The 22,437-nt window shown below is 39.5% G+C and overlaps 1 protein-coding gene across 6 annotated transcripts in view; it reads right to left on the reverse strand.

The window, feature by feature from the left end:
* LNX1 (ligand of numb-protein X 1) overlaps positions 1–22,437 on the reverse strand; it is a 254,018-nt gene that overhangs the window by 136,083 nt on the left and 95,498 nt on the right. For 5 of the 6 annotated variants that reach the window (XM_016423250.2, XM_056802620.1, XM_016423249.2 and 2 more), the window contains exon 3: positions 392–872. In XM_016423250.2, coding sequence (XP_016278736.2) covers positions 392–783 — 392 coding nt within the window. In that variant the 5' untranslated portion in view covers positions 784–872. Of the gene's footprint in view, positions 1–391; positions 873–18,876; positions 19,115–22,437 lie in introns of all 6 variants that reach the window. The other variant, XM_056802619.1, reaches the window with a different exon arrangement.

Here is a 22,437-nt window from a genome sequence, read left to right on the forward strand (position 1 = left end):
ATAACGCTACACACTTCCCTTCCCTTGAGGATGGCAGTGATGGTGCTGGGACGAAGCTACATACATTTTTCAGATGAAGTCTCTGTATTGTTTTTACTTAAATGCCCTTTATTATAAGGAAGGCTCAGCTCTGATGATGTAAGAAGAAATCAATCTTATTTCAACATGATCTGTGTGTGTGTCTCCACCTAAAAAGTTTTCCCACTCCAGATGAATTTTCCATGTGTTATATACCGAATAAAGATATCAGCCTCTCCTTATCTGTTGAATGCCCTTGAAGCCAGTCAGACAGCCATGACTTTTGGAGGTGGAGGTAGATTCCTCGTTCTCCTGGACTACTGGGATTTCCTGAAGCTGCTTGGAAAAAAAATAAAGAAATAAGAGGACTTACCTGGTCTGAAAATGGTGCTCGAGGTCACAGCGCTGCAGAACCTCGGAACAGTGTTCTGTGAAAGGGCAGGTCACCATTAGTTTATTCAAGAGTTTATTGACTAGGATGCTGGATCTTTTGCAGTGCTGTAATATGATGGTCTTGCGATCCACAGGGCAAAAGTCTTTTTCCACTAAGAAGTTTGTGAGGCAGAGCGTGCAGTAGGTATGACCACAGGGAGTGTCCAGGGGCTCCAGCAGAGCTTGCAGACAGATGTGGCAGATGAGGTCGTCATCTACTTCCTCTGCGTAGCTGTAGCAATGGTTCTCCTCTGGGGAGTGGACTTGGCCACAGATGGCACATAGTGCTTCAGGGCTGGGCTCCATGTCTTCAGAAGGGTCTGGCTGAATCATGACTGGTGAGGAGATGATGGGACCAAAAGCCAGTCAAAAGGCAGCTCTTTATGCAGTCAGTTAATATATCCTAGGAGCCATCCACAGACCTAAAGGGGAAAGACACAAAGAATCTAAATCACATAAAGTGAAGGTTCAGACCTCTGGTGGGCACAATGCCATGTAGTCCAGTGGGCAGGGAAGTAGACTATGCTTTGGAAGCCTGTGCCATTAAAGCCTGCGGCACTGTGGAGCTGACATATAGCCTTGAGTGAGTTAGTTGGCATTTGTTGGCCTCCATTTCTCCATCAATTAGAATAGGGACAATTATATTTGTCCTCTTAACTTCATCACATGGGTGTGGAAAGAATGAGCTAATATCTGTAGAGTACTCGGAGTACCTCAGAAGAAAGGTACCATAGAAAAACAAAGTCTGGTTAATAAAACTAAATAGTTCAGTGATTTACGAAGGAAGAATGCACTGACAGGTAAGAACAAGGAGGAAAACAGTTAACCCTTTGGGATCTATCACCGTTCCTTTTTGTTTCTTCTCTCTCAAAAAACAATATTTGAAAGACACAGACACAGAGTGAAAGGAAGTGTGGTGTAGAAGAGAGCTGGTTTTGAGCTTTGCCTTTGACACAGATGAATTGTGAACCCCTAAATAGATCTCTGAGGGGAGCTAGGTGGCATAGTGGATAGAGAGAGCAAAACTGGAGTCAGGAAGACCTGAGTTCAAATCTGAACTCAGTGATTTACTATCTGTGGTCACACAAGTCACTTAACCCTGTTTGCCTCAGTTTCCCCATCTATAAAATGATTTGTAAAGGGAAACGGCAAACCACTCCAGCATCTTTGCCAAGAAAATCCAAATGGGGTAATAAAGTCAGAAAAACTGAAAAACAACAAAATAAAACACTGAGACATGGAACCTTTCAGTGTCCCCAATCAACTCTCTAAGACTATGTGGAAAAATTACAGGTCTGAACTGGTAGAGGGTTTTGTTTTATTTGGGGGGCGGGGAGTGCTACACCAATTAAGTTATAGTTCCAGACTGAAATTAATGATAGAGAATATATTATGCAAATTTATAAGCTTATGATTATTTTTTGAAACAACTAAGAAAAACTAGGTTAAAATCATAACTCTAAAATGGGAAAAGAACTTAAAAACCAAAGTTCAACTCCTCTCAATTTACAGAGGAGGAACCTGAGGTAAATGACTTGCCCAGTCTAAGGTAGGATTTGAATCAAGGTTCTCTAACTTGTAAGCCAACACTCTTTCCATAGTACCATGCTGGTTAGCCTTTAACTAAATTGTATACTAAGTAAAAGATAGGAAGACACAGGGCTAAATGCAAGAAGGTTGTTCTAGTGGGGTTCCTGAAATGGTAACAGTGTTTGAATGAGCTGTCCAACCAAAAAAGGTTGTTACAACATCCCCAGGAGGATTGAAGAGCTCAATTGGCCAGTGATGGGAGATGAAGGAAATATAGCCCAACAAGTCCTCCACTGATTTAACCCAAGAAGGTCATTTACTGTTTTGCTCATTGTTGCTTCTTCCCAAATGACAGAAGAATAGCAGATGCTAATGACTCCTCAGATCCTCTGTCTTCCCACCTTGAAAATTGCAGGTGGAAGAAATTTCTAGCTGGACCCCACCTAGGGATGCATCCCCAGATGCTCCAATGTGGTCATTACCTTGTAAGAGCCTTAGTGTTCTCTCTGTGGTTTTCCTTGTGGGAAGGTACCCAAAGGAGAAACTAAGAGATAACTGCTCACCTTCTTCTGCTTGCTCATGAGCTCCCAATGAATTCTACCGTTTCTAGCTTTGTTTCTTGTTGTTTTATATTTTGATATCATAAAATACTTCTTCAAAGGATGGAACCCTTTGACCTTGCATGGTGTTCCAATGCTTTCTGCCTGGCTCTAATTTTATTGCTCTGCTCAAGGAGCCAGATTCTCCCAGTACCTAAACACTTGTCATGCCACTGGAGCCCTGTAACATAAATCACTACTTTAGTATCCTGCACTAGTGGCCTGAAAGACTTCATGCACCTTTTTAAGGTCCCTAATTTACAACCAGGAAGTCAGTAGGGCCACTGACAGAATCTGGTTCCACATTAAGAGAAATTTAAGATCCTGGAGTGGTTTCAGGACAGAAAGGTTCCCCAAACTTTCTCTTGTTCCAGGCAGAATTGAAAGACTTCAAGGTTTCCACTTGAGTGCAAAGATCCATAAATAACTTAAAAGGAAAATGATTTGGAAATAGCCCAATGGTGGAAAAACTACACACCATCTTTTGGCCTAAATATACAGGGTTCTTAGATTGTTTGTACAAACAAAGGCTTATCTTAGAGAGAAAATGTTTACTTCAGACTTTCACTGAATGGAGCTGTTTACATATCTATGGCAGACTTAGTATGCTCAAAACAACCACTTTCCAAGCTAGAGGTTAAGGTAAAATCTGCCCTGTGGAAGTGTTGCATGGGATTTAGGGTTGGAAGGGACCTTAGAGAGCCTCTCAAGGCTGGAAGTCAAACAGTAAGTAATCCAAACTAGTAGCCTAGGCAAGATTTGAACTCAAGTCCTCTACTCTAAATTTAACTCTATGATCCCAAAATTTAAAAGTTGAAGGACAGTGTAACTATCGTTTAGTCCAACTTCCTCATTGGAAAAAAATGAAACCCAGAGAAAAGTGGGTTGGATTAAAAAAAAAAATCCTTTTCTTTTAGCAAAAAAAAAACACATAGGATAACACTTCTTATAATTATAAAAACATTCAAATAATGTAAATGCTCACCAATTGGTTAATGATTGGAAAAGTTATATACCTAGTAGCATAACTAATATTATTTGGACTCCTTTTAAAGACCACTCATTATTCATACTGCTCTTATAATTTTTATATTTTTGACAGATATGAATATAGATAGCTGCAAATACTGCTTTTATTGCTTTTATATTTTAGATGGATAGACTTGAGATATATATATGTAGATTTCAAATTTCTGTGATTTCTGTATATTCTTATTCTTTATTTATTCAGAAAGAAAGCTGATCAGAATTAGCTGATGCAGTAAGGATGTGAATATAAATATGTATGCAACAGATACTTTTTAGTATTAAGGCATCCTTTTAATATTCAGCAATAACAGCCACAAACACTTAAAGCACTTTTTCAAAGTGTATGTAATTACCATGCCTAATTTACAACAAGGAAGTTCCTAGCAGAGAAAATTCCTAACATTTTAGGCAAAGAGGTTGGGCTTCCTGCTTAACTTTATATTTACATCTCTCTCTCTCTCTCTCTCTGTCTCTGTCTGTCTGTCTGTCTGTTGTCTCTCTCTCTCTCTCTCTCTCTCTCACACACACACACACACACACATAATGAAACAGCAGATTATGTTATAGTGACTGGTTATATTCTGGTATAGGTGGGTTCCCTGGGGCATAAGCCCCAGAGCTTCTTAGATATCTCTTCTCAGCTATAGCTTAATCAGTCCTACTATTTTTCCTTTCCTCGGTTTCCCAAGAGCTGCCAGCTCTTGGCTTTGCTTGGTCTGAGTCCTGCTCTTTCATCTTCATTCCCAGACCCTTAGAATCTCTTTCTTGTTCTCTCTCTATCTTAAACAGCTTCTCACTCTTCTACAAATTCCTTAGGATGAAACCAAGCCACTCATGGAATAGATTGGTGGATTCAAGAAGGTGTACAGACCAAGTTTACACTCAATTAACTCAAAAATTCAATCAAGAAATTCTTAGCTAACAAAAGTAATAACTTTTAAAGGCATGGGATAATCAATGAAACCCCACTCATATGTAAACTACTTTTGTTCAGTCCTTTCAGTCAAGTTGGTCCCTTTTTGACACCACTTGGGGTTTTCTTGGCAAAGATATTTGAAAAGTTTGCCATTTCCTTCTCCAGTTCATTTTACAGAGGAGGAAACTGAGGCAAAGAGTGTTAAGTGACTTGTCCAGGCTTGCACAGCTCATCAGTGTCTGAGGCCAGATTTTAAGTAATAACCACAATCTCCCTCCTACACAAACCACACTCCATCTCTGTGCCATAGTACTGGTCAGCCGTCACGCGTGGAATGGGATACTTACCTGTGCCTCATTGCATCCCTCTTTTCCTTTAAGATACAGCTTAAGTATTTCTGGAAGCCTTTTTAGCTTCTTCCTCCAACTGCTAGAACCCTCCCTCCTTCCAAAACCACCTAGTGTTTACTTGTATTTAATGACTTTAAATTTGTACTGTATATGCTTTTATATATACTTCTTGTGTTCCCCTCTCAAATGTAAACTTCTTGAGAGCAGGATTGTTTCATTCTGTATTTATTTTCCCAGTCTAGGGAATATGTGCCTGCCGTGTAGTAAGTGCTTAATAAATACTTTGATTAATTTGGAGCTAGAAGGTACTAAAGAGATTTCTTCATAATTTCAAATCTCCAAAATGAAAAAGTTTTCAAATACATTTTCCAGATTCAGAGAGTGTTGGTTTTCTATGTATTTTTTTCTTTCCCTCCTTCCTTGCTCTTCTGGGCTTTCTTGGATGTGGAATTGTAGGATGATGGCAACTACATAATTGTAAATAGCCCTCCCACTCCCTACTTCCTTTTGGCAATATGCTCTTTCCTTCATTATATCTACATATTTCCTTATAATTAGATATACATAATTTCCTTAATTTTATCTATATATAATTCCTCCATAATTTCCAAAACATTTGGAAAATTTTATATGGAAACATATGAGAGTCAGCATGGTGCCTTGGATAGAGAGATTGTCTTGGAGTCAAAAAGATCTGGACTTGGGGCTGGTCTAGATTTGGTCATCACAACCTTCCAGTGGCCCTGACAGTTCTACACTGAGCTATGGAAAAGAGGCGATTCTGCATTGCTAAGGCATGCTCCTCAATGGGAAGCACCCTGTGCCAAAAAATCATAGAGATCAGCTTTAAAAAAAAAAAGAGTACTGCAAAGTGAAAAAAGCAGAAGCAGAAACATTCCTGCTCTTCCTCCTCCTAGACTCTGCTCAGGTCATCTTTCTGAATTCCCTCTTGAAACCTCTTTGTAGACACTCATCAGCGTACAGTATGCAGTGTAGCCTGATAGAATTCAAGCTCCTCAGAGCAAGGAGTGTTTCCTTTGGGGTTTGTACCCTCTTGCCTAGCACAGTGCCTGGCACGTAATGAGCCCTTGATAAAAGCTTGTCAGATTAAAGAATGGTACGCATGCCAACTATGACTATATGGAAGGAAAAAATATATAGGCAAACACAAAACCAAATGAAGAGAGAGAAAGCAGAAGATAATATGGAGGAAATGATTATTCATTTTTAATATAAATAATTTCTTAATTATTTGGCCTTTTAGAAAGTTGAATGCATATATCAGATACATACATATATACATAAACATATACAAATATATATATATTATATTATGTGTGTGTGTGTGTGTGTGTGTGTGTGTGTGTGTGAGAGAGAGAGAGACAGCTGGGTGGCTCAGTGAATTGAGAGCCAAGCCTAGAAACAGGAGGTCCAGGGTTCAAATCCAGCCTCAGACACTTCCTAGCTGTGTGACCCTGTGCAAGTCACTTAACCCTAGTACCTAGTCCTTAACACTCTTCTGCCTTAGAATCAATATTGATTCTAAGACAGAAAGTAAAGATTTTTATAAACACACACGCTCCTCTTTCTTCTGAGCCCAGCTAGGTAGCACCCAAAGCCTCCCTAAATCCCCTTTACTGATTATTAACTTCTGCTTCCTCAAAATTTTTGAAACATTTTGAACCCCTCCTCTTACTGCTTTCCACCAAATATCACCTTTATTTCTCACACTGCACCAAATTAGATCACAAGCCCCTTGAAAGGTCTGGACTATGCCATTTTTTAAATCTTAGAATCTACAACACTTTGCACATAGTAGGTACTTAATAAATATTTGTAGAATTTAACTGAATGACATGGTCAAAGGTTAGGACTAGCCCAAGAGCCCAGGTTCAAATCTGGTCTGAGGCACATACTAGTTCAATGACCTTGGGCAAGTCATTTCTGTGCCCCATTTCCTCAACTGGAAAATAAGGAGGAAGGTAGGACTTCTAAGGTCCTTTCAGAGCCTAACTCTATGATCCTATGATCCAATTTTCTTGACTTTGCACAGTGTACTACATCACCTAAATGCAATAGACATTCACAGCACCACATTGGCAGCACCAGTAATGGGGAAGATGATTAAGGTTCAAAAATGTAACTATGCCTGAGGTTGGGCCATTGAGGGCCCATACCTTCATGGAAGCTCCTCTAGCTGTCATTCATGCTAGGTTTTTTAGTTGTCACAGTGACTAGATGCTGAGCCTGGTGTCAGGAAGAAAAGTATTTGAATCCTGCCTCAGATACTTACTAGTTGTGTGACCTTAGGCAAGTTAATTAATTGTCTGCTTCAGTTTCCTCTTCTGTAAAATGGGAACAACAACACCTACCTCCCAGCATTGTAGTAAGGATAAAATGAGATATTTGTATAGAACTTTGAAAAGCATAAACCAATATAGTAAAATGCTAGCTAATATTATTACTTTACCATCATTATTATGATGGTTATGTTGAGAAAGCAGTGTAAAGCACTGAGGTACACAGGCAACACTATCTGGCTCCCAACAGCTAGAAAATTAAAAGAAAATGCATGATGAGTTTCTGTTATTTGCTTCACACCCAGCATGTCTTTATTAAGAAATCTCCACTGGTAATGAAAAGGTCGCTAAATTCGGAGTAACTAGAAACCCAATAATGATCCTCCTACCAGAGAGGCAGTGATGTACAAGAGTACAATGTTTCTACACAGCCAAGCAGAGTTCTTCTATTGGGGGGGAGGGGGAAGATGTCTGCTTAATAGCTTTTCTTTGTCACACTGAAGTTCAAATCCAGAGGTAGAACAGATCCAAAAAAAAAAAAGAGTGATGCCAAAGCAAAAGGCAGCAGTAACACTTATTTTTTTATGTCTCCATTTCTTAAGTTTTGTCATTTAGATTCACAATTTGAGGTCCTGGCTATATTTTTACATTTTCCTCTCTTAAAATTGTACCTACTGGGACATAGTAGGGTTTTGAATTTTCATTTTTTAGACTGATTGATTTGGTTTTTTAGTAGTTTATTTGCTGGAGCAATTCATTGAATATTGTACCACTCAAAATTGAATCAATATTGCTAACAAAAATGCTGGATATGTTAAAAACAAAAACAAAACCTGACTTTTCTACCTCTAATATTTCAAAGGTCCCAGAATAAAAGGATTCCTGAGATTCTCTATGTACTGAAACCCTCAGAGTACCCTGAACAGAATGGGTTAACTGATATTTCTCCTCTAACATCATTTTTTTTCTTTGCACAGTGTGAATCCCCAGCACTCTTTTGTGTAGGCAAACCAGGCTCATGATATAAATTTAATAGCAATGCTAGTGTGTATCTTTTCTTTTTTTAACTTTGTTTTAAATTAAGTAAAACCATTATGAATAGAAGCAGATTATCCCCTTCAAATAGGATTAACTGTGCTACATTTTCACATAATAATAGTTATTTACTTGATTGTTCTTATTATGACTGTGGAATATCACAGGACCATAGAGAGTATTTTAAGATCTTATTTGTATACTGCTGGCTGTATTAAGTGGGAAGTAAAAAAAGTAACAAAATAAGCATTAGGAGTTCAAATATTGTCTTCCCATCAAATTTAATGTTTGAATTTAAACAGGTGATTTACAAACTCTAAGGATTTAAATCATGTGTGTAGGAAGAAGAGGTGGGGAAATGCCATAGAATCTTTGATCTAGCTTGTGAATCTATAAGAGGTCCTAAGAAAAGGATTCTGGTACCTTCTAAATTGGCACTATCTCTTAGAGCTTGGCCACCCCCTAAATGATGAAATTTTGCATGAAATGGGATCTCTAGTAAGGGTACAAGATAATGCTAGGAGTGTGAATACCAAGTGGCCTCCAGAAAGGTCAGGGAAGCTCCATCGTGCCCCTCCCCATGGCCCCTTCACTTTGATAGGAGGTATAGTTTTAAGGAGACTCACCAAAAAGTGGAGTAAGTTATAATGGAGATAACAAAGAATGGAAGGGTGGGTGGGGGGGGGGGGGTAGAAGAGGTGGTTAGGTGATCTAGGTTTGAATCTTTTCTTCACTCCGTAGTAGAAGTGTTCATTTAGGCAAATGACTTCACAACTCCCCTTCATTCATAAAATGAAGACTTGGAGAGGTAGCTGTGATACCCAGGAAAGAATATGAGATTTGGAAGCAGAGTATATGGATTGAAATCCCAGCTCTGATATTCATTACTTAAGTTACCTTGGTCAAGTCACTGGAATTCTCTGTACCTCAGTCACTTCATGTAGGGTTAAATGACCTAAGTTCAAATGTGACCTCAGACACTTCCCACCTGTTTGACTATGGTCAAGTCACTTAACTCTATTTGCCTCAGTTTCCTCCTCTGTAAAATGAACTGAAGAAGGAAATGGCTAACAACTCTAGTATCATTGCCTAGAAAACTCCAAATGGAATCATGAAGAGTAAACCACAGCTGAAAGGATTGAACAATACTGTCCTTTCCATATTTAAATCTTATGATGCTAAGGAATTTAACTTCAGTTTTCTCATCTGTAATATGGCAACAATCATAATGTTACTACCAACTTTCTAGAGTAGTCATAAACCTCAAAGTGCTCCATAAATATAAATATTATTATAAGGCTCCTCTATACTTACACTGGCTTGCTGCAAAGTTACTAGGGTAAATGGGAGAGTCACTATAGAAAAACAACACACACAACAAAGATTTTATCTGAGGGAATGTTGCCACCACAATTCTTTCTGGTTCCTTATCTTTAAAAGTAAGAGTGTGCCTAGAGGAATCTCTAAAATAGTCACACAAAGCCCCAGTACTCCTTTTATAAATAAGCAAAAGCATTTTGTGCCCTTGTGGAGTCCCTACTCCTAAGTCTAAAGACAAATATATTGCGGAGGTGCATTTTATCATTTTTCCAGGTACAAAGAGCTATTGATTACAAGTGACCAATAGATTCTTAGAGTGGGCGGGAAACTTGGGGGTCATTGGATCATAGATTTAGAATTGGAAGTGACTGTGGAGGCCATCTGGTCCAGCCCCCTCATTTTGTCACACATGAGATGCAGAAGTCCAAAGGAAATAAGTGATCTACTCAAGGATATGCACAGTCTAAAAGTAGCAAGGGTCACATTCAAACCCAGGTCTTCTGATTCCAGCTCTAGGCTCCCCTCTGCCACACAGCATCAATTCATCTCAACAAGAGTCCTCTTCCTCTCTCCAACCTTCTGACTGATTGCTTACCTGGACTCTCAGTAAACCCTTTCAATAGTGGGAAGTTCATTATTTCACCAGGCAAACGTTTAATATACTTTCTTATGCTGAGGAAAGACTTCCCACCTCATGACTTCCACTAGTTTCTATTCTCTGATGCTGAGCATGACAGTCTAACCTCATCTGCTCTTTATTCAGCCAGGAGTTGTACTAGTCGCGTTCAGAGGTTCTATTCAGCTCTGGAATAGTTGAAGCTAGTGGTGGCCTCATCCCTTCGAATGTTCTCTTTTCTAAAATAAAACGTCCCTGCTGCCTTTGATCATTCCTCATGCGACATGCTTCCAAGGTCCTTCCCCTACTGAGTATCTTTCTCTGGAGAGCCTTATTTTGTCAATATCCCAATTTAAATGCCGAATTGAATTCCTCCGTGGATGGGTGCTCCGTCTTTTTCTATGAGCAGTACACTTTAGTTACTGTAATAATCTTTTCCAAAAGATGGAATTACTAGGGTGGGTTAGGTGGGTTTTGAAGCACCCTAGTTGCAGCTTCAGCTCATGAGCTCACAGGGTAAAACAACAACAAAAACAACCACTAAATATGCTGATTGCATATCGAACTAGTTGTCTGCTCCAGACATCAATGCAAATTGGGGGAAAAGCTGGCAGTGGAATGGAGGCTTATACCTCTGTTATCCGAGTCCTCTCATAAATTCCTCACAGCCTGTCCTATGGTGAGGACGAAGAATAGCCATTGGATATTTCAGACACTCCATTGCTATCCTACCATAGTCAAGAGAGTCTTAGAAATACAATTTAGAAAATGTAAAACTATTTTAACACCACAAAAATGGAAATGTATTTAAAATAACTTAAAAAAAAGAAATCAGAAAGAACTGGTTATCTCAAAAGTTACTTGTAAGTGTGGGATACTGGAAAGCATACTAATTGTGACAAAGTAATCCTTCCAAGTTTGTCTTTACATTAAGGAAAGGCTTCTTATTTGCAAACTAAACAGTGGAGAGTAAAGGCAAGTTGAGAGAAAGCTCTACCATTCAAATGTGTGGGAAATTTCCTTTTTTCTCTATTTTTCCTTGAGGAAAGATGGAAAAAGTTAATTTCTTATATCAAAAGACCTCAGTATGGTTTGAGAAACAAAATCAATGTCAGGCAGAGAAATAATTGAATTTGAGCTCTTCTAGTAGGTGTATCAACCTGAGAGAAGAACAATGAACTGTAAAATCCCCAAGACATTCCTGGAATGATGAAGTTGGGAAAGTGGCTACTCCCAAGGAGGGTACCCACCATTGAAGTTTAGAAGAGCCTGTCCTCTGCCACTGGAAATATATCAACATGGAAATTAGGATGTACTGGGGTGTCTTGCTATGGGCACAGTTCAGATTTGCCTCTGGGGACAGGCATTTTAAAGAAACTTGTCAATTAGAATGTATTGACAATACTTGTACACATCAGACATGCTTACAATCAATATCATATATGCAATATATACACATATATACAGATATATTGTATGTATATATTTCTATTTCAGGGGAATTCATATTAGTTTCTCTTTTGGATGAATTTGGTTGGTTATGTACTTGTCATTTGACACCACTGAAAAAGGCAGAATAAAAGTGACTAATAAGGAGTTAATATCCAGTATTATTCAGAAGATGATAAGAGTACTACTGCCCTTGATGAATTTAAGACACTTGGCCCAGATGAACTACATCCTCAGGTACTGAAAAAATAGGCACTAGACACTGTCAGAAATATTGAAAAGTCATGGAAAATGAGAGCAGTACCACAAGTCTCTAGAAATGATGATTCCAATTTTCCAATCTATAGTCCAGTGATGGTGAATCTATGACACTCATGCCAAAAAGGGCATGCAGAGTCCTCTCTGTGGGCATGCCTGTAATTGCCCACCAGAGTTTGTTACTAGAAAGCCAAAGGGACTTGGGGCGGAGCTGTTCCCCTCCCCCACTCCATGCTCCTGAGGACATTCCTCACTTCACCCACCCCTGTACCCAGCAGTCCAATGGGAGCACTTCCTCCCTCCCTGCTCAGGGGTAAGGAGGGTGGCAGGGCTTAGGGGGCACAGGGAGTGGCACTTGGTCTCTGGGGGGTGGGCATGGCACTCAGACTTGGGGGTGGGGTGGGGTCAGGGCCTGACACTCGGTCTCTAAAAGGTTTGCCATCACTACTAACACCCAATGACCTTGACTTTAATTCCTGGGGAAATTCTAGAAGAGATGACTAATGAGATGGTTGGTGATCATCTAGAATGGAAAATGATGACTACAAAGAGCCAGTAGGCCTTCATTAAGAAGAGACTAACATTATTTACTCTTTTGACAGAATTTCTAAGTAAGCAGATGTTTATAGAATACTACAGATACTATATATTTTTTAAACTGTTAAAGTCAAGGTAAAATTTATCTTATACTTCCCTCATGAAGAAGATGGAATAATAGGAATTTAGATGACAAAACTGTCAGACTGATTCAGAATTGATTAGATGACCAGAGCCAGAGTAGTTTTTAATGGTTCAGTGTCAACATGGCAGGAAATCTCCAATGGAGCACCCCAGGAATCTAACATTTTGATCAATGACTTGGCATAGCTAGGATGCTCCAAAAATATACAGGGAGAGATAACTAATATACAAGATGACAAAGTTAGGATCCCAAAAGGTCCTATTTGACTGAAGTTCAATGGAGATAAATGCCTAGTTTTGTACCTGGGTATAACATCAATTTCACAAGGATGAAATGGCAAGATACAATTAGAAAATGAAAAGATCTGAGAGTTTTAGTGGACTGTAAGATCAAGGAATCATCAGTGTGATGTAGCAGTCAAAAAAAGAAAGGCAACCTTGGGCTACATTCAGAGGTTTTTAGCTTCCAGGAATAAGGAGGTGATGATCACACTGTACACTCCATCATCAGATCTCATCTGGAATATATGTTGTGTTCATTTTGGGGCACCACAGTTTAAGAAGGACATTGATAAGCTGGAGAGTGAACAGAGAATGGTAATCAATATGGTGAAGGCCATTCAAAAATCTCTCTGGAATAAGTAGGGCTCAAGATACATCTTTTAGATTCCATTTAAGCTTAAGAGTGACTGTACTAAAAAGATGCCTCTCTATTTTTCCATCCATAAACTGGGTATACGAAGACTGTAAGTTATTATTTAAAAAATCAGTTCACTGTATATGGAGATTGGTTGAAGAAGACATTGAGAATGTTTGGCTGAGGGTGAGAGTGGGATGGAATTTAATTGCAGCGTTCTGAGTAACTGAAGGGTTCTCCTGCAGAGGAGACTTTAGATTTGTTTGTTTTGCCCTAGAGGACAGAACCAGGAGTAGTGGGTATACGGTGCTAAGAGTCAAATATAAGCTTGATGTCAGGAAAGATTTCCTAAGATTTAGTGCTGTCCAAAAGTGGAATGGGGCTGCCTGGAGAGGTGGTCAGTTTCCTTTCCTTGGTCTTCAATTGGAGGCTGGATGATCATTCTGGGGATGTGTAACACACAGCGAGCCTCGTTGGATTAGACCTCTGTGGAGATCTCTTCCAAATCTCAAATTCTGCCATTCTGTTGGTTTGCCTTTACCAGGTTTCGTTGTTACCAAGGGAGGGTTCAATGGCAGGAGAAATTGTTGTCGTATTTTTTAAGTCATAAATTTAAATTATACATATATACAATATTTTACCTCTTTGTTTTTTAAAAAGGGGGAATTGAATAAGCAAAATAACAGTAATCATATTTCCAAGCACTTTAGAGTTAAGAAAGCACTTTTCTCACACACATTTTGTGATATGGGCAATACAGATATTATTAGTCCCATTTTACAGTTAAGAAAACAGGATTAGAGAAATTATATTACTTGACTAAAGTCACATAGCCACTAAGTGGCTATCAGGACTCCCCATCCAGGTCTTCTGACTCTTAAGTTCAATCCTCTTTCCACTCTAATAGAAGATGAAGGAAAGGAAGAAATCCTCCATTGGCTATTCTTTCTCACATATCCTAAGATTAGAGCAGTAGTGATGTGTTTGTTGACTTTACAGGTACACGTGGTAAATATTTCCTTCAAGACAAAATCTGAGGCTAAACATATCTAGTTATAGAGGGAAGGGAAAGGAATAGAGAGAGGAAATGCTGTGTGATTCAGAGGTTACCATTAACATAGCTCTGGCTAATATTGAAGCTGATAAATTTGAAAAAGGGTATAAACAACTCTAATGAAATTTGTAAATGATATTCATATGGTGGTGTTACAAATTAAAGTGTATGAAGTGGGGAGGAGGCAATTAGATGGTTCAGAGGATTGAGAGTCAGGTCAAGAAGGGAAATCCTAGACTCAAATCTAGCCTCAGATACTTCCTAGCTATATGACCCTGGGCAAGTCACCAAACCCCCATTGCCGGGACTTATTTCTTTTCTGCCTTGTGTGTACTATTGATTCCAAGATGAAGGTATGAGTTTTAAGAAAAAGTGAATAAAGGGTACTTCAGATATCTGGGAATTAAAGAAGAGTCAATGTGAATAGAGGATAATCAATGCATCTGAGACAAAAACATGAAATATAGATATTTAGGGTGAGAAAACATGGAAAGTAGTTTAATAAAGAATCCCAAGTGGACAGCCAATTAGACCCCAGTTTACTTTGTGATTTAAAAGCCAAGGACATTCAAAGACTGGTTGTAAATTATCACAACCTTCAAGAATAGGAATGTTTTAGTTCCTTTCTCCCTTGGGTCTTTGGATACAGCCTTTATGGCCCATTTAAGTTTAAAACTCCCTTTGTTCCAAAAAGATATCCCTCTGTTCTCTCATTAGTAAGATGGGCATGATAAGAATGTTATCTATAAAACCAAATGTATAAATGTTTTTAACAGTTAAATGCTACATTCATCAAAAGGTCAGGCAGGAGAAATAAAGTCTCATGGAGATGATAGTTTCTGGTATTCCTCTACCTGAAGCAAAAAGTTTTCTTTTGTTTTTTGAATGTTTGATGACCTCATCAAATTAAGAATTCTATGGTCAACCTAGAGATTAAAATAGCATTAGAGATGTTTTTGTTAAAAAAAAAATCAATACTATTTCCCTGTTCTGGCCATCTCTTGGCTCTAGCCAGGAATTGCTGTGTGACCATGAATAAGTCACTTAGTCTTGGACCTCAGCTGCCTCCCTTACAAAACCAGGAAAAGGCTGAATTCAGTGATCTCAAAGTTTTCTTCCAGCTCTAAACTCCTGTGATTTTATGACCAGCATTATGCTAAGAATTATGGGAGGTACATCATTATTGTAAAGAAAATCCAAATTCCTTTAGGCCTTATACTCACTCAATATTATGGACATTCATTAATTACATGCTGTAGATGTGTTGGATGCTGGAGATGACAAAGATTTAATAATAGCCCAATCCCAGCACTCCAGAAATATAAGAAATGACAAAGGGGAGAATTCCTAAGAAACCTGGAAACTTGAATGCAGAATGAAGGCGGCACAAGCAGGAAACTGGTTTGAGAGTTAAGAATATGATGTAGACAAACAATTTTGAGCACCTAAGAACACGGAGGAGGACAATCACTGCCATTCCAGAGGTGTAATGATGAAACATGCTCCCCGTCTCCACATAGAGAAGTGATGAACTTAGGATGCAGCTGAGACAAATTTTTTAGATTTGGTCAGTGCTGGAATTTGTGCTTGCTTAGCTATACCCTCTTGTTGCAATAGGTGCATTTCTCCTTTTATCCTAAAGGGAGGATTAGATGAAGATGTTTATAAAATAAAATAAGAAATGTGTATTGTATTGAGAGATATACCATTTATAGAGAAAAATATAATATAAGGTAACCTGTGATAGGGCAAAAGAAAGATATAGACAAAGGACTTCATGAAAATTTAAGAAGAGGAAAAAACTTCAGCTTGAGGGACCAAGTGGGGTTTCAAAGAGAAATCAGCATCTAAATGAGTTGTAAAAGAAAAAAAAAAGGATTTCTGAAAGATGGAGGTGATGAGGATGGATCTTACAGAGATAAGGTAGGCTTCTAAAAGAGAGAATGTCAGGTTCAGAGAACTGATCCAGAATGATTAGAAAGTAGACCTCTAAGCAACTGCTTGACTACAGGGGTTGAGGGGATATGACTGAGGAGAGACTCTAAATGAACACTCTAATGCAAATACCAACAACAGGGAAATGGGTTCGAGTCAAGAATACATCTGATAACCAGTGGAATCGTGCGTCAGCTATGGGAGAGGGAAAGGTGGTGGGGGGGGGGGCGAGGAGGAAAAGAAAATGATCTTTGTTTCCAGTTAATAATGTTTGGAAATGACCAAATAAAATAATGTAAAAAAAAAGAAAGGAAGTAGAGCTCTGGGGAGGCAATAAAGGAATATCAGACTCAAAAGGTGGGTGGCAGCCAGACTGTGGAAGGTCTTAAATGAAGGAGACTGAATTTTATCCTAGAGGTAATAGAAAACTGAAGTCATCATCATTGATTAGTAGAGTGACAAGGACAGATTTATGAATTAGGAAGCTGTGAGAAAGAGAGAATAGAAAGAAAGAAAAGACTGGAATCTAGAAGCCCAGTTATGGTGGGGCTGTTACCAATGTTTCAGCTGAGCAGGCATAAAGGCCTGACTTAGGATAGTAGCAGTCCTATAAAAGGAGAAAGAGTGGAAGGGTGAGAGAGATACCATAGGGCAGTAAAATAAAAAAGACAAGGAATAAAAGAGTCAGAAATAGCAATGGCTCAAAGATGACTGCAAAACAATTTTTCTAAAGTGCAGGTCTTATCATGCTACTCCTCCTCAAGAAATTCCAAGAGCTCCCTATCACCATCAGGATCAAGTATGAAATCATCTATTTAGCATGAGAAGCCCTTCAGAATGGAACACTCCCCTACCTTCCCAGTATTCATATCACTTATCCCCTCTACATTCTCTGTAACCTAGTGTCCCTGGCCTTCTTGTTTTTGCTTGCAGAAGACATCCCATCTTCAGACTCTGGGCATTTTTACTCATTGTCTTATATCCCTGGCATAATCCCTCCACTCTGCCCCTTGGCTTCCCTGGCTTCTTCAAGTCTCAGATAAAACACCACCTGCTCTAGGTAGATTTTCCTAGTTTTTCCTAATTCTAAGGTTTTTTGTCTGTTGGTCATTCCCTATTTCTCTCTTATATGGCTTATTTGTATAGATTTGTTTTCCTGTTATCTCCCCCAGTATATTATTAGTTCCTTGAGGTCCCAGATTGGCTTTTGTCTTTCTTTGTACCCCCAGCAGTGATTGGCTTATAGGAGGTGTTTAATGTTTATTGACTGACTGACAAATGTGATATCTAGTTAGAGAAGTTGAAGAAGCAGCTGTAAATGTGGAAGAAACTGAAATTTCAATGAAGACTTTGCCTAGGATAGGGGGTAACAGTATAATATGGAGAGGCTGGAAAGGAAAAGGCAGCTTTCTTCCCACTCTCCACTCATGCCTGAGGAGATTTCTCATAATACCATCCCTCTGCCCATTGGCCCAATGGGAGCACTTCCTCCCTCCCTTGTCTGGGATAATGCTGAGGGTTGCAGGTTGGGCACTCCATCTCTAAGGTCTCTAAAAGGCTCATCATCACTGCCCTAAGTGTTGAGGAAAGCTCCAGGGGGAGAGGCAGCTGATTCATCATAGTGAGGTCTGGGAAGGTCAGAAGCACAGTTGAGAGGAGAATCAAAAAACCTCTGAGCCTGGGAGTCACCTACATAGTGATATTTATGCCCACTAAAGCAGATAAGAGCAGCAAGAGAGAAAGTATAGAGAGTAAAGAGGAGCAGCTATAGAGCTTTAGAAAGGTGATGTTTAGGGAGTAGGATAAACAAAATAAACCAACTTTGAGTGAACTGGAGATGTTGGAGAAAAAAAGTGATGGAAATCAGGAGAGGGAGACTCTACTTGAAGAATAGACGATCAACAATGTTGAAAACCAAAGAAAGAAAAGAAGAAAGGTCAGCTAGGTAGCACAGTAGATAGAGTGCCAGACTTGGATAGTATCTGACCTCAGATACTTCTTAGCTATTTGACCCTGGGAGTTAATCCAATTGCCTGGCCCTTAACACTCTTCTGTCTTAGAATTGATATTTAGCATTTGCTCTAAGACAGGAAGTAAGGGTTTTGAAAAGAAAAAAGAAAAATAAAGGTCTAGGAGAACAATTTTCACTAGAGTGGAAGGGTTGGAGATGTCAGTGAACTAGATGGCATCTATAAATTCCTTAATCCTGAGCACCAGTGATTCTGGAATGAAAGAGAAGAATGAGAAGTTCAGATACTGGAGGCTCAAATAAGCACAGTTCTTCCATGAAGTGGTCTCAGACTTTATGGAGGAAGCACATGAAGAGACCCATGCATGTTCAATAATGCCAAGGTATTAAGTAGTACCTTGGAAAGCATCAACTCTATAAATTCTCCCTCGAAAAAGTTTGGACAAGTCACTAGATCAGTGATAGCAAACCTTTTAGGGTAGGAAGCGCTCCCATTGGGCTGCTGGGAAGAAGGGTGGGTGGTGAGAGATACATGTGGAGAGGGGGAGGAGAGTGGCCCAAGAACTCCACTCCCCTCCACCTCTGCTCTCCTCTAGTTATGTGCCATGCTATGAGCTATGCTCCCCTCAAACCTGGCTCCTCTCCAACTCCACCATAGGAATTAACTTCACCACAGACTGAACAAGCTGCCATCTACACTGCACCCTCAAGCAGCATGTGATACCCCTCCCCCCACCTAGTACCTTACCTCAGAAAGAGGAGGGAGGAAGCACGTCCATTGGACTTCTGGGCAGAGGGGTAGGCAAAATGAGGAATGTCCTTAGGAGCATGGAGAGGGGAAGGAGAACAGCTCTGTCCAGAGTCTCTCTGGCTTTCTTGTAACAAACTCTGACAGGTGCGACTACAGGCGTGCCACTAGAGAGGACTCTGCATGCTCTTTTTGGCACATGTGCCATAGGTTTGCCATCACTGCATGAAGGTGTGATCTGCTTGAAGGAAGAAACCATGTCTTTTACCTTTCTTCATATCATCAGTCTGTAGCAAAATGCTTGGCTTAATAAATTCTCACTGACAGATTGACAAGAGAAAGGGCACTCAAGAAATATGTTTTCAGTGACTAGCTCCCTAGTTGAGTCCCATAGTCCTATGTGTGAGATATATCCCAAACTCCTCTTGATTCTCATTAGTCCTACTCCCTCTCAATGCCTCCCCATCTCCCCATCCAAGGCCTAAGCTTTTCCACTGTGCCTTTCAGAGTCCATTTTATTTTCCAACAAATACTCTCTAGCTTCTAGATGTTCCGGTGAAGTTTTTCTTTGTCCTTACTTGAACAGCTCTCTAGTTTCTCCCTAAGGATACTATAGCCTTTGCAACCCTTTCTACTTGCAGCTAATCCTTCCACTCTCTCCCATCTTCTTTGTATCCAACTTTTGTCTGCTGGTCAAACAATTTCATTTGCTTTTATTTACTATTCTGGAATCTTGACCCAGCCTACCCCTCTTCTCAACTTCTGTCATTCAAAGCCAGTATATTCTTATCCTTGGGAACTCCCTGTATTCAATTTCTCTGACTGGATTTCTGAGATTAATACAATCCTACAACTGAGCTGGTTTTATCCACTATGATTTCATGGTCCTTAATCTCAAATGGGCTCTTGTTAGACAGTCTTGCAATTCCTGCACCATGACATCTCTCCCATCTCTGTGCCTTTGTAATAGCTGTCTGCCATACCTGGAATACTCTGCCTTCTCACCTTTGTCTCTTAGTTTACCTTGTTTCCTTGTGACTCAGCTCAAATCTTACTCCCTTTTTGGTGGCCCCAGATGCCAAAGCCTTCTAGTCTTCAGATGAAATGCCATCTAGTCTTATTTATATCTTGGATTGCCTCCTTGTTTACATGTTGTCTCCTCCATTAGAATATCAGCTTCCTAGGAGTAAGTACTTTATCTTTGCTATTCTTTGCATCCCCAGAGCTTAGCATAGTGCTTGGCAAATTGGAAGCACTTAATAAATGCTCATTGATTTGATTTGATCTACTTTTATCTCCTTCTCCACAGAAACTGGTCCCAACCTTTTTCTTCTTTCTTTCCACTATTCCCATCTCTGCATTTAAAACAGATGTGATTTTTAGATACTTCCTTCCAGGAGAAAATGGGAGCCATGTAATGTGAACTCTTCTAGTTCTACTCCTCATTTCCTAAGAATCTCTAATTCATGACCCTCTTGATCCTGCTTCCTTTTAGCCACAGCAGTTCTATACCTATTATTCACTAAAGTTAATCCATCCACCTACATCCTTGAGCCCTTCCTTTTGCCTCTTCCAGCAGTCATTAATTTTCTTTCTTCTCTCACTTATAAAGTTTTAGGCAAGATATTAATGAATTTGAGAATATTCCTTGGAAGGCAACCAGGATGTCAAAAGGCTTTGAGGTCCAGCCAGATGTGGATTGGTTGAAAGAAATTAGTTAGGTTAGCCTTGAGAAGATTAGACTTGGGAGAAAGAGTGTGCAGGAGGGGTAATATATGATAGCTATCATCTTCAAGTATTTTAAAGGGATATCCTTTTTTTTTTTTTAGCCTCAGGGGTAAGAAACCAAGACCAATGGGTGAAAGTTGCAAAATAAAAACAAAGCAAATAAAAAGCCACTCAGCAACAAGCCTACGTTTGGGCTGGGGTTGGAGAAATATTCTCAATAGTAAGTTGTCCAAAGCCAAATGAGTAGTGGGTTCCCCTTTATAGGAAACCTTCAGACAAAAGCTTGAGGTCATCCAGACAATTTGTTGGGTTTTACAAGAGATTCTTAGGAGACTGTATAGATCAGACTACCTGGTTCCTGGGGTTCCTTCCAGCTCTTTGCCTTTGTACTTCTGGAGGCAGTGAGCCAATTCCTAGTAAGAGTTTATAGTGAAAGGGAGGAGAGGTAGGTTGATAGCTTAAGGGGGTAGTGAGGCCAATGATTATTGAAACAATTAGAAAACATAAGATAGAATATAATTAAGTTCCAAATGTGTGGTATGAGATATGTGTTTTTAAATGTGTTCAAAGGGCCAGTAATCCTCTTGAGTAATCAGATAAGACTTACTATATGTTATTGGGGCTGGCAGGCATTTATAATGCCTGTTTGGGAACATCAATTCTGTCCTGGTGTAAAAACATGCCCGAGAAAATCAAGTGACTCCTTTGTTTTTTCAGCAATGTTTCTTTTTAGTGGTCTTCAAAAGCTTAATGCTAGGGGGCAGCTGGTTGGCTCAGTGGATTGAGAGCCAGGCCTAGAGATGGGAGGTCCTAGGTTCAAATCAGGACTCAGACACTTCCTAGTCATGTGACTCTAGTTCTTACCACCCTTCTGCCTGGGAATCAATACAATATATGGCTTCTTCGAAGTAACATTTAAAAGAAAAGATGAATGTCATAGGAAATTTCACAGAATCCTCTAAAAGGTTAGGGCTATGTGAAGAGTGAATCAAACTCTCTTTGTCTATCAATCAGCAACTTTTAGGTTAATCAATCAAAAACTCAAATACCCCTACTTAGTACCTTACCAGTCAATGAGTATGAGAGTTCACAAGTCACTTGCTAGAGTGGGTGACAATTGCAGGGGCCACTGCCCCATCCCCCAGTGCTAGGCAAATTGAAAGACTGTGATTGGTTCCCTTAAAGTGGGGAGCAACAGGAAGTGACATAAAGAAAGCTGCTTTTAAAAGGCAGCTCAAGGATTCTTTCCCTCTACATTGGTGAACCAGACTGGAAGAGGAGACTCTCTTTCCCTGGATCCTGTTTTGGCTTGTGGTGGTGAGTGTAGTGATTCCTTCCTTGGTTCTTCGGTGAGGAGACCCTCTCTGTTCATTGGCACTTCATCTCCTGGCTCTTTGGATTTCACCTTCCTAATTAGGACTTTGGATTCTGGTTTCAGATTCACATTTGTGGTCTGGAGACATTAGGATTAAACTCAGGGTATGGGTAGCTAGGCAGTACTTTCTGTCTTATCTACGTTTTTCCACTTTCACTCTTTCCACCTCTTTGTAAATAAAAAAGCTGCTAAAAGTCATTTTGACTTAAGCTGTAATATTTTTAAATCGGGGATCACAATATTACTTTAGAATTCTCATATTTAGCATAAAAAACCCTAAATTTAAATTCTTACATCTAGAAGGGACTTTAGAAATCAATCATCTACTGTGATCACTTAATTTTAACACTTGAGGAATCCAGTGGTTTGCCCCAAATCCAGACAAATAGTAAGTGGCAGGAGCAGCAAGATGGCTCAGTGGATAGAAAGTCAGGTCTAAAGTCCAGAGGACTTGGAAT

Source organism: Monodelphis domestica, chromosome 6, assembly GCF_027887165.1.
Source record: "Monodelphis domestica isolate mMonDom1 chromosome 6, mMonDom1.pri, whole genome shotgun sequence".
Classification (NCBI taxonomy): Eukaryota; Metazoa; Chordata; class Mammalia; order Didelphimorphia; family Didelphidae; genus Monodelphis; species Monodelphis domestica.